General features: G+C 35.0%; 1 protein-coding gene across 2 annotated transcripts in view; it reads left to right on the forward strand.

Moving 5' to 3' along the window:
• Nucleotides 1-15,236, forward strand: part of GLRA3 (glycine receptor alpha 3) — a gene marked incomplete at both ends in the record, with an annotated part of 157,819 nt that overhangs the window by 91,259 nt on the left and 51,324 nt on the right. For both annotated transcript variants that reach the window (XM_082842411.1, XM_082842410.1), the window contains one exon: nt 5,403-5,626. In XM_082842411.1, the coding sequence (XP_082698537.1) occupies nt 5,403-5,626 (224 nt within the window). The remainder of the gene's footprint in view (nt 1-5,402; nt 5,627-15,236) is intronic.

The raw sequence follows: 15,236 nt of genomic DNA on the forward strand, positions 1-15,236 counted from the left end.
CTTTTTCAAAAGATTAATTAGTATACTGAATGTTGAATTCGTAAAACCATTCTCATTAAATCAAATTGTAAATAAGAAAGGCAGTGATAATTGCCACTACAAACCCCATTTTAGATGAAAATTTTTACAATCAACTGGAAAGCATTCAAGTGGTCCAGAAAAAATACTGTACTTGGTGGTTATTGTTGTGCTGTTTTGTGATGATTATTTTTACAGTGCCATTTTCAAAGAGTCTTGTTTTAGACATATTACCTTCTGATTATATGCCTGGCACATTCTTTTTTAGAAATACTTTATACTCCTAATTCTTGCTCAGATTTATTGAGACATAAAGCAAAAAAATATACTTGGTTATTGAAAATAAATGAACACATTTCAGTTTTTCACAAACTGCGTAATTCCATAGGCACTAGACCCTTTTCAATCACATGAAAAAGTATTTGTGTAAGAAAAGTGCATCATATAGCCACTGGAATGATGATTAAGAGGATTACCAGGAAATGCATAAAATACATTAAGTGAAATGAAGGATGCATAGAGCAGGTATGATAAATTTCAACTGTGTGAAAATGTGTAGGAAGAAAAGAAAACAAAGGTATTAAGGTATCAACAGTGGCAGCATTGTAGATATATATTTTCTTTGATCTGTAACAATACAATGTAAAAACACCTGCCCACAACAACAAAATAATAATTTGGCAGCAGGTTTTAAAGAGGCAGAGGGGGCAGGAGTGCTGCACGCAGGTTTGTGAGTGAAGGGGAGGAGGAGAGAGGGAGGGAAAGAGAGGGAGACAGAGACACAGAAACAGAAAGGAATAGAGAAGGAAGGAGAGGAAAGGGCAGAAAAGTGCAGAAATGAGGGAGTGAGAAGGCAGGGAGAAAAGGAGGGGGGAAGGGGTTGGGGGTAGGCTTAGCTACTGGATTAGAAATTGCCTGAAAACACTACGGAATTTAAAAATTAACTGAATTATGAACCAAAGAAAAGAGAAGTACTTAACTTTCTTTGTTAACTTTAGGTGATTCTTTCTACTTTTTTTCTAATTGGTCATTTCAGTTCATTTCTAGCAATCCTATGCTTCCCTGTAAGGCAAAAGATGACAATAATATTCTATATGTCATTTTAGCTGATACATAGGGTTGTGCTCTCTACTAAATTTGGTCTCCCACCAGGGTACCCCTAAGGACAAATGACAATGTGGCAACAATTCGATTTAATCTGGGAACACTTAGTTTTAGTGCTTGCAATTTCCCATCAGCGAGCATGTTGATCAGTAAATCCCCAAATTCCTTACCAAAAGACCCCACCATAAACCACATAAACCAGAATCTGCATTAGTTTATAAAATGTTTGGTTTGCATACAAACCAAAGGCAATCACTCAAGGCAATCATGAGTGGCAGTGTATTATGCAGTCAGTATATCGTTAAAACGCTGAAATCAGAACTTGTGGTCTGGATTATAGCTCTTTCATTTATTAGCTCTGTAATCCCATTGAAGTTACTTAATGTGTCTTTGTTCCTTTCTCCACATCTGTGAAGCTAAGCACACATAATAATCACACCTGCCTCACAGATTTGCTATGAGAATAGTAGAAGTAACCCATGAAGCACCTAGTATAACATCTGGCACAAAGTGAAACGTGAACAGCTGTATTTGCTATGAGGGAAAAGGGCCTTATATACTCAAACAAACAAATTTAAAATGTATATGTATGTATGTTTATATATAAAGAGGGAGGAGGGGCAATTGATTAAAGACAAAATATAAAAATACAGAAATGTTGAAATACAGAAGTCAACGATAAGCTTACCATAATAGTTCTGCAAATTTTCAAAGATATTATTCACCAGATGTCAACATTACAATTATCTGTCCCATATTCTTCTATGGCAAATTCAACTATCCCAGATTCAAATCAAAATGCCCCTAGTACTTCAAAACTAGTTTAGAAACAGAAAATGCAAGCAAATTTCTATCTAATATGGCTTCTAATTTTGGGGGTCTGACATTTAATGAGTGTGGTTCTAAGTACTTTATGTGGATCAATCCAATGTTCACAAGAAGTCTATCAGAGGATGTGCTGTTATAACCATCCCTATTTCACAGTTGAACAAACAAGGTGCAGGGAGATTAGAAAGCTATTCACTGTGAGAGGTGACATTTGATCCCAAGAAGACTTACTTCTGAGCCTGGTATATTATAATCATTATAATATTCACCTAATAGAATTATTATTTATTTGTACCTCATAATGTAAGAATTTCAAATACTAGGTCAGAAAATTTAGTGTGGTTCTTCTTTTACTATGTGACATACAGATGGAATTTAAACCACGTATTAATGGATACTTATTTTCGAATCCAAACATGATATATAATTTTACTTGGTCAACAAAATATTTTCCTACACAATTAATTTAAAGTGATTAGAATAGCGTGATACACTCTATTCTAATAATAAAATTTGACTTCCAAAATTAGTCTTTCTATATTATGAAATAATGATTACATTTCTATCACTGTTGTACAAGATTAATAATACACTTATATAACATTTAAAATAACTCATTAATTGTGTAACATGCAAAATGATGAAAAAATAAAATTAACTTCTGAAGGGTTTGCAAAAATGTATATTACTACAAAAGAAGTTTCTAGGGAAGAAGAATCATTAATGTCTCTGTTCTAAAATATAATGATTCCATACACGTAAATGTCAGTTCAGCTGCCTTATAAGATTTATGAATGAATTCAATACATGGGTGGATTTTAGAAATGTGAGATACAAATATTGATTTCATTCTCATGATGTATTATCTCATATTTATTCTTCTTCTTTTTTTACTCACATATAAGCTTTCTACATTTTCATCCTTATAGAAGCATAGCCAGGGCGAACAGGGAAGATTCCTTTAATAAAACACTTACACCTGAAACTAACACAACACTGTTAATAAAAATAATAAATAAATAAATAAAATAAATAAATAAAACAGAAACCTCCCCCCAAAACAAACAAACAAAAACACTTAGTCTTTAAGTATGTCCAAGGAATGACTGAATTTTTAAACTGGCTTTAGTAAGTCCACTTGACATTTTTTTTCATATGCTGCATACACATCCATTTGTCTCTGTTTTGCAAAGCTGTTTCCTTCTTTGGTCCATGGCCTTTTATTATAAGCAAGTTATTTCAACTTGAGTTACAAGGACTTTTTTTAGAGTGGTATTATTTGAATGTTTTTTATACCCTTTTCTTTGCACATTTTCACTTATGATCAGGATTCAGAAATAATATAATCGGTTGCTGAGCACAGATGGGAAGCTTCCCATTACAGTGTTCATTTGCAGGCAGGTCAAAACCCAAATTGTGAGGACTGTTGAAACTAAGTTTCTGGGTTTTCAGGAAATGGTCATTTTTCAGTTTTGCTTTGAATCTTGGCTCTAAACCGAAGACCTCAACATGTTAGTAAACAAAGATAGTCCTGGTTATTCACAAAAAGAGCACAATGGATACAGGATAACATTCGGCCTTGGTGACAGATGACAGTTGATGTTTTCCTTGTGTGATTTAGAAACAGAAACTGAAGTCTACTTGATGTCTTTTTTCAGCTCCTTCTTGGAGCAAAAAGCGTTCCTGGAAGATCTGAGATTGTGTCTATAAAGTTTATCAGTAAACCAATCACATAAAGATGGGGAGAGTCTACCAAATTTTATCACATAGACTACAGCTTAAAAGGACTTTTTATTTTAGCATCACAGAGTGTTCTCAATCAATAAATTTGTTACAGCATAAAAATACTTCACCTTTAAAAATATGTCTTAAGAATCAGTCCAAAAGGAAATTCTTTACGAGTCAGTTATTTTTCCTGGCAAGTATCATTATAACTTGTCTTGCTTTAGTCCTCCCTAGAGGTCAGACAGAGAGAAACTGACTTTAGTCCAATCATTGAAAAGTGTTTGGTGGTAGTTAGGGTGGATGCACAGATTACAGGACAGCGAGGGATGCAGGAACTGGCCACCAGCCATGGAGCTGTGCTTCTTGGGGCTCTGAACCCTAGTCTAGGAGAGGATGACCCGTCCTTGTCTGGTAGAAGCTTGTTCATGTATCCCCGTTTATAAGTTCTGCAGATCCTCGAGGCTGGTGAGATTTCCACATTATCGTGAGCTTTGTGGTAGAAAGCTGAAGTGACCTCTGCTCCATTGTCATTTTGGAAAATACATGGGGCACCTAGAAAGCAGAAAAAATACTATCTGGTATGTAACCTTAGTTACAGTTAGAAGACAGGGATCTCAGTGCACAACTAATGATCAAGGCCACATATACATTTGTAACATTCACTACAAACTCTGAATCTGACCTCCTTGCAAGATAACCAATCTACGGGTCTGATATTACGGAAGCATTCTTTGTGATTGCTTGGTCACTGTATTCTGACTACTGGTAATTTGGTATTCAAGGAATGAAAAAATAGACGAAAACTGATATTCAGTTTCTCTGAATATCTCCAGCCCTGGCTATTTTTTGTGGAAATGAAGCTTTCTTAAAATGTTCACTTATACTTATAATGAAGTCTGCATGTTTATTTGCTCGTTTCAAAAGTCTAAGGGGAAAATTGTATTTGTAAAGTCATAGATAGTACTTATACTCATATACTGTGTAAAAATACCACACATACACGTAGCTGTCAATCTTTGTCACTCTATACATTAGTCTGGAAATCGTGAGCAAGACTTTGAAATCATTGATTCTTCTTTTAACTTAATTATGAAAGGTCTAATTGGGAAATCTCTTAAGTCAAATCTTAAAGGATTTGTCACTTTGGAAAACACATGGGACACCTAGCAAAAGGTTTCATCCCTTATTTGAAAACCACCTTTTATTTTTACCAAATCACCAATTTCATAGAACTTACATATTATACTAAAGATGAGAAAATGTGCCTTTATTGTAAAGAAGTACATATGTTCATTTTTAGAAAATAGACAGCTTTCAAGAAAATTTCACTAAATGCATTCTGGATGCTAATGGATACCTACTAAAAGAAATGGTTCTAGAAAATAAATGCAAATCCGAAAATATTTTATTCTGAGTGTCTAATAGCAATTCCAATATTTTATTCGGACAAGCCAGGAAAGTAAAATTCTAATGGAACAGCAAAATACAAGCATGATAAAATTGTGCTCTTCTGTGGCCTTTTCTTTGGAGGCATATAGATCACAAAAAACCTGGGCAAATCCTCAGAACTAGAACGACTCTTGGTGGTAACAAGTGAGGATTGAGGGGTATGGAAAGCTCACAAGGATGTCAGCGGCTTTTGCTATAATTCAGAGCAGCCCAAAGACTAACACAAGTCTAAATATTTTAAACCAGGCTTTTTTCACCCTTTCTTTCTTTTGTCACAGGATTACAGAGTGAATATCTTTCTTCGTCAGAAATGGAACGATCCTCGACTTGCATATAGTGAATATCCTGATGACTCCTTAGACCTAGACCCTTCCATGTTGGACTCCATTTGGAAACCTGATTTGTTCTTTGCCAATGAAAAGGGAGCCAACTTTCATGAAGTTACTACAGACAACAAATTGTTAAGAATTTTCAAGAATGGGAATGTTCTTTATTCAATAAGGTGAGCCATAAGCTTAAATCCCTGATTTCAGTGAAACAGAGTAGCAGGGTTTTTTTAGTTTTTAGTGAGTGTTTTAAAATGTTTGAGTAAGTGCTTTCATTGTTCCACTTAAGTTCCCACTATACCATTTCCCAAATATATTTAATCAACAATAAGACACCAAGTTCCAGATCCAAGAACTATATGAGTAACTCTTGGAAATCCACTTTTTTAACAAATGGCCCAGGTTCTTACATCAGCCAAGTTAGTGGGTGGTTTAAAGGCAAATTGAACGTAGCCTGAATCATATGTTGTGGTTGTATTTTTATGTATGCATACTTCCTTTAAATATTTATACGTGAAGAAATATTTAAGTTTTCTTGTCTGGGATTCATTTCCCATAAATTATTTATCAGGTGTATGTATTTTTTAAGATGTCCTTGAGCTTCTGTGGTCATCCTTTAGAAAAAGATCTTATTTACATTTTAGTTATTTATTATACATTTCTCAGAAGACCATGTAGCCTTTTAAAGCTAATATCAAAACATAACAATAATACCAAAATATAAACACAAAAAATAACATTTCTTGACAGTTGAACTTTAGAACTCATTTAGCTTTGGCTGTTCATTTAATAGCAAACAGGTATAGATTCAGTAAATAGCTACACTAATCTACTTGATGACTTGTGTGCCATCTGAAAACTATTCTAAACATTCTAAAATAAAATGGTTATCTTAAATTTTCCATAATTATTTTTATCACTTAGTTCAATTTAAAAACAAAAACAGGAAGTTAGGACGAGAATTCATGTCATATTTCTTAGAGTAGACAATATGCTCTATTTATTGTAATAGGCAACTGCTTCAAAAATATTTGTATCATCAGTAACATGTTTTAAAGGTATCAAGGTAAACTTAATATTGGAGCTGTAGCCTGAATATTAATTCCGTAGATTTTACCTCTCTATTTTCCCTTTTGTTAACCTTTCTTCTCATCAGGAATGGGTATATTTGATTTTGAGTTCATCTGCTCAATATCAGGGATGGTTGCTATTTTTGCCAGGTAATAGTATAAAATAGAAATAACAGGAATGAAAATTTAATCTTAGTAGCTTAGTGATTTTGAAAACATTTTTCTACAGAGTGGTTTTGTAAATAATGCTAATATCTCTATCCCAGTATATTATATCTGTTTTGCATATTTTTCTATTCCATGTGAACAAATTTCCTTTCAATACATTTATCATTTCCTAAGAATGACAAGGTGACATCACTCTATTGTGAATTGACACTTTCATCAGATTTCTGAAAACTAGCTAATATGTGTTAATATAATCCTGAATCATTAATTGTTGCATAATACATAAAGGAAGATTTCAGGTCTCATTCACTAATTAAGCCCTGTGCTCCCATATGAATGAATAGCTTAGTGGTGAATCCTAGGTCTAAGCAAGAGAATTTTGAACCTTTTTGGAAAATTACTAAAAAGCATAAGTATAAAAAGATAATGGGAAGATGGAGCAGATATAGTTTTCCCTAGTTCTTCTGCCAAGTACAACTGAAAACCCTAGACACAATGTCTATCACAAACTTGGGGAGACTCCCAATGGTAGTCATAATAACATTGACTGAGTAAGGACCTTGGAACCCAAGAAACAACATGGAAGTGAATTCGTGGGATAATTTTTTCTTTATAAATCTTAGACTGGGATATGAACTGGACTTCTACCTCTACCTGGAAGGAATAAAGTAGCACCCACACCCCCTTGCCCTGACAGAGCAGTGTCAGAGAAAACCAGTGCAAACAGAAAGTTTAAATAAGATCCAGAGTCTCATAAAATATTATAAACATGTCTAGGCTTCAACCAAATATCATTCACCATACAAAGAACCAGAAAGTCCTGAAACTGAATGAAAAAAGAAATCAACAGATGCCAACAACAAGATGATGAGGTTGTTAAAATTATTGACAGACGTTAAAATGGCCATGACAAAAATTATTCAGTGAACACTTACAAATATGCTTGAAAGCAATAAAAAAAATAGAAAGCCTCAGCAAAGAAATAGAAGGTATAAAGTGGAACCAAATAAAAATTTTAGGACTGAAAAATACAATAATTAAAATAAAAACCTAGTGGATGGGCTCAGTAGAAAAATGGAGAGGACAAAGATTCAGTGAACTCTAAGAATAGTAAAAAAATTACCCACTCTGAACAACAGAGAAATGATAGATTGGGGACCAGGGGAGGACAGAGCCTCAGGGACCTCTGGCAGTATAACAAAAGTCTAACAATCAGATGGAGAGGGAGAATAGGGTATAGAGCTACAAAAAATACTAGAGGAATTAATGACTGAAACTTGCATATACATTTTGTAAAAGGCATAAACCTGCAGATTCAAGATATTGAATTGAATCCCAAAGATATTCATACCAAGTCACATCATACACAAACTTCTGAAAACTAAATAAAAATCCTGAAAACATCCAGAGAATAACAACAGCTTATCTATAGGGGAAAAATAATTGAAATGAAAAAAATTTCTCATCAGAAATGACAAAAACCAGAAAGAAGTGACACATATTTTTCAAGTGCTGAAAGAAAGGAATTGTCATCCTAGAATCTTGTGCCCAGTGAAAATATCCTTCAGGAATGAAGGGGAAATTGAGACCTTGGATAAAGGAAAACTAAGAGAATTTGTTACTAGTAGAACTCCCCTGAAAGTATAGCTAAAGGAAGTTTTCTAAACAGAAAGGAAATAATAAAAGAAGAAACGTTGGAACGTCAAGAAGGAAGAAAGGAAACTGTCTTCAGAAATATGAGCAAATATAATAGACTTTTCTTCTCCTCTTAAGTTTTCTAAATTATATTTGACAGTTGAAGCAAAAATTATAACATTGATGTAAGGGAAAATGAAAAATAAATAATAAAACATTTTTTATAAACATTGGCAGAAATTAGCAAGATGTAATAGTCAGCATTGTCTAATACCCTTTAGTAGGCATATGACTTGAAATTAACTGTTGGGGAAGATGATTTCTTAGTATATATAAAAATATAAAATACACTTATCCTTCACCTCAACAATTCTGCTTCTAGGAATTTACATTACTTATGTGTTCACGTGTACACAAGACACATTTACAAAGATGCCCGCTGCACCACTGAAATAGCAACAAAAGAAAAGACCCTATATATTCACAAATGAGAACAAGACAGAACACAATGATAGCCCAACATCAAGAAGTACCCTGCATGAGATAGACCTAAATGTATTCATAAGAAAAAGACTCCAAAATATCTTTAAGGTTAGAAATGTTTCATGCTTATTTTTGTTTAAAACATTCTATATATTTAAGCCTAAAAGTGTATGGAAAGATACACGTATATCTAATTCCATACAAGAAGTGCAGAAGGATGCCCACAGTTGGTTAAGAATAACCAGTTATGGAAATGAGCTGTAAAACTTGGGTAGAAATAAAGATGAACTATAGATTTCACTATATGTAAGTTAATATATTGTTTGACTTTTTCAGTAAGAGTTATATATTACTTATGAATTAAACACATATGTTTTAAGCGACAGAGGCTTTTAACCTGAAGTCACGACCCTTGACTCCTCTGTGATGTGGATTTCTGATGGCTATCAGGGGATCTATGCCAGCTGTAAACAAAGCAAATTTACCTCTTTTCCTGCTAATTTGAAAATTAACTTTGTGAAAGGTATAATTTATTTTTAACTGTAAGGTACCTTTTCATTTCAGACAGATTTTAGGTGTCATAGGTTGCAAGAATATATCACCAGGTAGCATGAAATAATCATTCTGCAAAATAATAATGTCTAGAAGATTTCCATTGATAGAATTGAAATACAATGTGTGTGTGTATTCTATTGTATCCTATATGATTATGGCTATTTAGTTGTTTATATCAAGTCATTGGACTTGGAAAATGGTGCCATCCATTATGAATTTCCCACATTTCTTCTAATATTTTGAGAAAAGTTATAGAATAATTCAGAACTGCATTTTTCGTCTTTCAGTATGAGTTCAGATGAAACTGATGATGTCTCTTGGCCCCTGGTTTTTGTTTGCTCTATCCTGGCTCACATGATCAAAGACTAAATTCATTTTTTTGTGAGTTGTTTTTGGAAATCTCACAGGACTTTGAAATTTTCAAATGGCAAACAGTTTCTTTGTTAACAAAAGTTGTGCTAGGAAAAAAAAATCTTGTTCAGTTTACAAATGGAGCATCTGTGATGTTTCATGAGAGATCTGCTTTCCTGCCTGTTCAAAGAAAGAAGCAAAATATCCTGGCAAACCTGACTTATTGAACTTATCCATTTCTCACTACTTCCTTCTCTTATTTTTGTACATGTTTATTTCTTCATTTTCTCTGCCTTAAAATTCTTCATATTTCCTAGCACCTTGGTGACAGCATTTTAGCTTAATCTGTGATTACTTGAACTACCATTAGGAGGCCAATTTACTTCAATTGATAATCATCTGGAGACAGTATAATTTGTAATTATACTTTCTGAAATCTCTTCCCTCCTTTTAAAATGTTTTTCTAATTATTTTTTTAAATTAATTTTTATTGGAGTATGGTTGCTTTACAATGTTGTGTTCGCCTCCACTGAACAACCAAATGTATCAGCCGTACACATACAGATATCCCCTTCCTTTTGGACTTCCCTCCCTAGTGCACCTAGTGCACTAGGTGAGTTCCCTGTGCCATGCAGTGTATTCTTGTCAGTTGTCCATTTTATACATAGTATCAATAATGGATATGTGTCAATCCCAGTCTCCCAACTCCTCCCACCCCACCCCTTTCCCCCTTGGTATCCATACATTTGTTCTCTGCGTCTGTGTCTCTATTTCTGCTTTGCAACTAAGATCATCTGTGCCCTTTTTCTAGATTCCACATATATGCATTAATATACGATATTTGCTTTTCTCTTTCTGACTTACTTCACTCTGTATGACACTCTCTATGTCCATCCACATCTCTACAAATGACCCAATTTCTTTCCTTTTTATGGCTGATGTACTTCCTTCTTAAAGCCACTAAAACAAAGAAATAAACTGAATAAGGAATGAAATGACATTAACACACAGGAAGATGAAAGTAATGGGAAAGAAAACAGTGACAGATGAGTAATGACAAGATATTTTAGGAAACTTGAAAATGAATGCACTTGTGAAAACTGACTTCACAGAGATAACCAAAACCTAAGCCAAAGTGGGGGAATGCAAAAGGAAGAAAATAATATCCCCAAACTTTTAGAAATTCGAGGCAGGTAGGACTTCAGAAAATGGGGTCTAGGGGACTTCCCTGGTGGTCCAGTGTGCAAGACTCCACACTCCCAATGCAGGGCGCCTGGGTTCGATCCCTGGTTGGGGAACTAGATCCTGCATGCGTGCCGCAACTAAGAAGCCCACATGCCGCAACTAAGACCTGGCACAGCCTAAATAAATAAATAAGAAAATGGGGGCTAGAAAGGGGATAAAGCAAAAGAGTTGATGTAACCTAAGCAGGAATGACAGTGAGTCCTTTATCCTGATTTTCTTGCCTGTGTTCTTCAGACTAGGATCTAACTTTTTGCCTTCTGAACTGGGCAGAAAGCAGGAGAACAGAAAACCTCCACAAGTTGGGCCAAGAACTTCTGGAGAGTAGGGACTCCAGGCACACCTGGCATCTGTGGTGAAGCATCACCCCAAGAAAATGAGGGTTCTGTGAGTTCTGCACACTGAATGGTGATATGCCTATTCCCCCTAAAATGCCCAAGGGGAAAGATGTACAGACAGTTGGGGAACCACCAGTGAAAAATCTGGGCAGCCATCCTATGGTGAAGACCATTACTCAGTGAATCATCTGCTGTTAGTTGCACTCCAAATAGTTTTTAGTACCTCGTTCTTCAATATAAACAGACATCGGAGGACATCCTGCAATAGGACCAATAATGAAAAAAGAAGCAGAGGCCAGAATACACATGCAGAGGAAATAAAGAGCAAAGAGAAGAAAATTAAAGAAACAAAGAAATGACTCAAGGGAAAATTCAGGGAGCAGAAAAGGCCATAAAGAAAAAATAAAAATCTCTGGACAGATGATGCAACAGCAGGCATGAAATACGAGACATTTAGGAAAGGAGAAACGGAGCCATTCAGAGCATAGAAAGTGCAAATAGTAAACCAAAGTGGAAAAAACATCAATCAAATATTTGTTCTTGCAAAGAACAAATGAAGTGAAGAAATCTGCCAAGAAGTAGAATCAAGATATTAAGAAATAGGAAATCAGAAGGAAAGGATATGAAAATCAGAGTATCAATACAGAGGTTCAATATCTGACCAGAAAGGGAGATGAGAAAAAGAAATGAGATTTCTATGAAAAGCAAGGAATTGATCCATTGCCTGCCCTGTTTAATCACTGAGAGGGATTTGGTTCTGAAAGGGAGTTTGTTGAGTGTGAAGTAATAGTAGGGAATAGAAACGGAAGAGATGATTAAAATGAGACAATTGTTAACACTAGGGAAAACAAAATGCTATCCAAGCACTGTAATTACAGCAAATGACTAAGCTTCACCATGAACAGTAATTACATATTCACAACATGTAAACACTGCATATTAATTTAACCATTAATGTTTACATAACTGAATTTCGAATTCTGCTGGAGAGTTGTGTACACAGAGTGTGGTATAAGGGCAGTAAATTCTTATTTTCCTTTGTAGCAATTTAATAGACACCTTCGCAAATTTTAAAAATCAAGCATAACGTGATAGCAGTTTAAATATATGAATGTAAGTTGCAGACACATATCTAAAGAAGGCTGCCTCTGAGGAGCTAGAAATGAACTGGGGATAGGGATGGGCAGGGCAAAGGTACAGCTGATTTTGGTATGTTTTATATAACTGTCTGAACTTCTAAATGATATCCATGAATTATACTGATATTTTTTAAATGAAGTGCTTTTCAAGTGAGGGTGTTGGGGTGAGACACATGACTCTAGATCGTCAAGTTTGGGATTTGATTTTATTCTACTTATAAAGTTAGCCTATTATGTATCATATGTATGTATCTATAACATGTTACGGAAAAACCTGAACAAACTTTTTGGCCGACCCAATATCTCATGAGTGCTGACTGCAGACACAGGACTCCAGCGCCAGAGACAAAGGAATTTATTCCTTATTGCCAGCAAGCAGCAGAAGCCTCAGGGTCTTTGCTCAACTTCCGCATCATCCTCAGGTCTCGTGGGAACAATACATCAGGCTCAGGTGGGCACAACACACCTGCGGGTCTGCCTCACAGCTGTGGAACACTGAGTGTGGGGAATCCACTGCTTTTATATAGCAAGCTGTAAGCAAACCTCTTTGTCCAGGGGAATGTTATCTCATCTCTCAAAATTAGCAGCTACACAAACAGCCATGAGAAATGGCTCAGGTGAAAGTATTGTCAGGGCCTTACCATCTTGGTAGACCCAGCAGGAGGTAAATCTGTGATTTACTAGCTGTGATTTCGGGCAGGTCTCTTTACCTATGAAAGGCTCATTTTTCTTACATGCATGATGGTGAAAATACTAATCACCTTGAGCCTGAAATAATCTATGTAAAACACTCAGGATAATGCCAGGCGTACAATTAGCACTAAAGATTTTAATTTTTATCTTTCCAAAGAGAAAACAAAACCCAAAAAAGCTTAAGTTCTGGTCTTTTCCAGAATCCATAAATTAGCAAATTTGAGGACTCTTGCAAATTACAATCTATCTAAGCCTTGGTTTTATCAATTGAAAATGGGGATGGTAACATCCTATCCACAAGATAATGGAAGCACATCACGGGCAGTTAAATATTATCTGCTGCTTCATTTACTGATACTACTAATATGTACCAGGACATCCAACCCTACTACTTACAGTGCAGAAGCATTATTGTATTAACCGTCAAATAAATACCAGGAAGAAACTTTACATCAAAAATACCAAACACGGCGAGTTGTCAAAGATCATAACACAATTTCAACTTTTACTTAAGCTAAATACAACCACTTTCTTTGAAATTCAGTTGTGAAAATAATTAAAGTTTCCTTGTACAATATGTACTTATTTTTTGAACTTTGACAGACATTAATTTTTTAAAAGACAAGGCAAACTGATTTCAACAGATGCTTTTTAAGAGGCTGTTTATTCAAAGGATATCAATTTACAATGCCATAAAATATATGTTGTAAGGAGATTTCTGCATGTGTGTGATTTTATATATTTTTCTGAAGAGGTCCACAGCTTATATCAGCTTCCTGAAGGGACCATCAATAATACTGAGTTTGCACTGTGATGGGTTAATAAGCTTTATGATCGTCTCTATCATCGGATGACAACAAAACTCCAATTAGAACGCTAGTACCAATGTTCCTTCTAGTGCTCCAACAATCTCATCTCTCCTGTAGAATTATTCATGATAAAATATCAAATCACTCAAGCAAATATGTAAAATCCATGGGCAAATTCCTTATATTTTCTAAAGTTAACTGATTTTTGGGGGAAGAATCATTTATGTATTTTTTTTTTTTTTTTTTTTTTTGCTGTACACGGACCTCTCACTGTTGTGGCCTCTCCCGTTGCGGAGCACAGGCTCCGGACACGCAGGCTCAGTGGCCATGGCTCATGGGCCCAGCCGCTCCGTGGCATGTGGGATCTTCCCGGACCGGGGCACGAACCCATGTCCCCTGCATCGGCAGGCGGACTCTCAACCACTGCGCCACCAAGGAAGCCCCATTTATGTATCTTTTACTTTAAATTTAATAACGAATAGTTTGTGAGATGTATCATTTCTTGTGTTATAGAAATATATATTTTAAAAGTCATATTAATTAGATAACTCATTTTCATGAAAAATGTTCTGATGCCTTTGAAAGGCAGTAGACTTAAATGTTAAGGGCATAGAATGGACAGCTAGACCCCCAGAGCGTCTAATTCAGCTCTATTCAGCTCAATTTCTGCTTTGTAATATCAGGTGAGTTAACCTCTTAATATCCTCATCTCTAAATAAAGGTAATGTAGCTTACCTGTCTTATAAATTCATGTTAAGAAATAAATGAGTTGAGACAGATATAAAGTATTTAAAATAGTGCCTACCACATAGTAAGCAAAAGCTGTATTACCTAGTATGATATTACAGATAATACTTCAAAGCTGATAGCTAAGAGGCAATTGTCCTTATAACACTAAATTTAGAAATATTAAAAACTATTAAAATACTTATCTTTTGCATAAGGAACTTAAAGTGGAGTCAGAAAGCCTTTTTTAATACTTCAATTAATGGTTGAGATAGACAGCATACTCTGGGAAATGTTTGTTTGAAAATGGGTAATACCTTGATTTTAATGAGGTGAATTGTTTGTCATAGATTATAGTCATCTTTTTTTAAAATTACTGCTTCACTAAGCCAAGAATTTTTAAGGGGAAAATTAAAAAAACGCACATCCTGTTTGTGTGTCTTGTCTCAGAAAAGAGAACTCTGTGTCCTCTCTTACACAAGAAGACATTTCCAAAACAGGAGAATGCGATTAATTACCTCTTGATTTAGTTTTCTTTTGATGTGGTCAGGACAAATCTTTAATTTATATGTAATGT

The sequence above is a fragment of the Leucopleurus acutus genome, assembly GCF_964270905.1.
Source record: "Leucopleurus acutus genome assembly, chromosome: 7".
Classification (NCBI taxonomy): domain Eukaryota; kingdom Metazoa; phylum Chordata; class Mammalia; order Artiodactyla; family Delphinidae; genus Leucopleurus; species Leucopleurus acutus.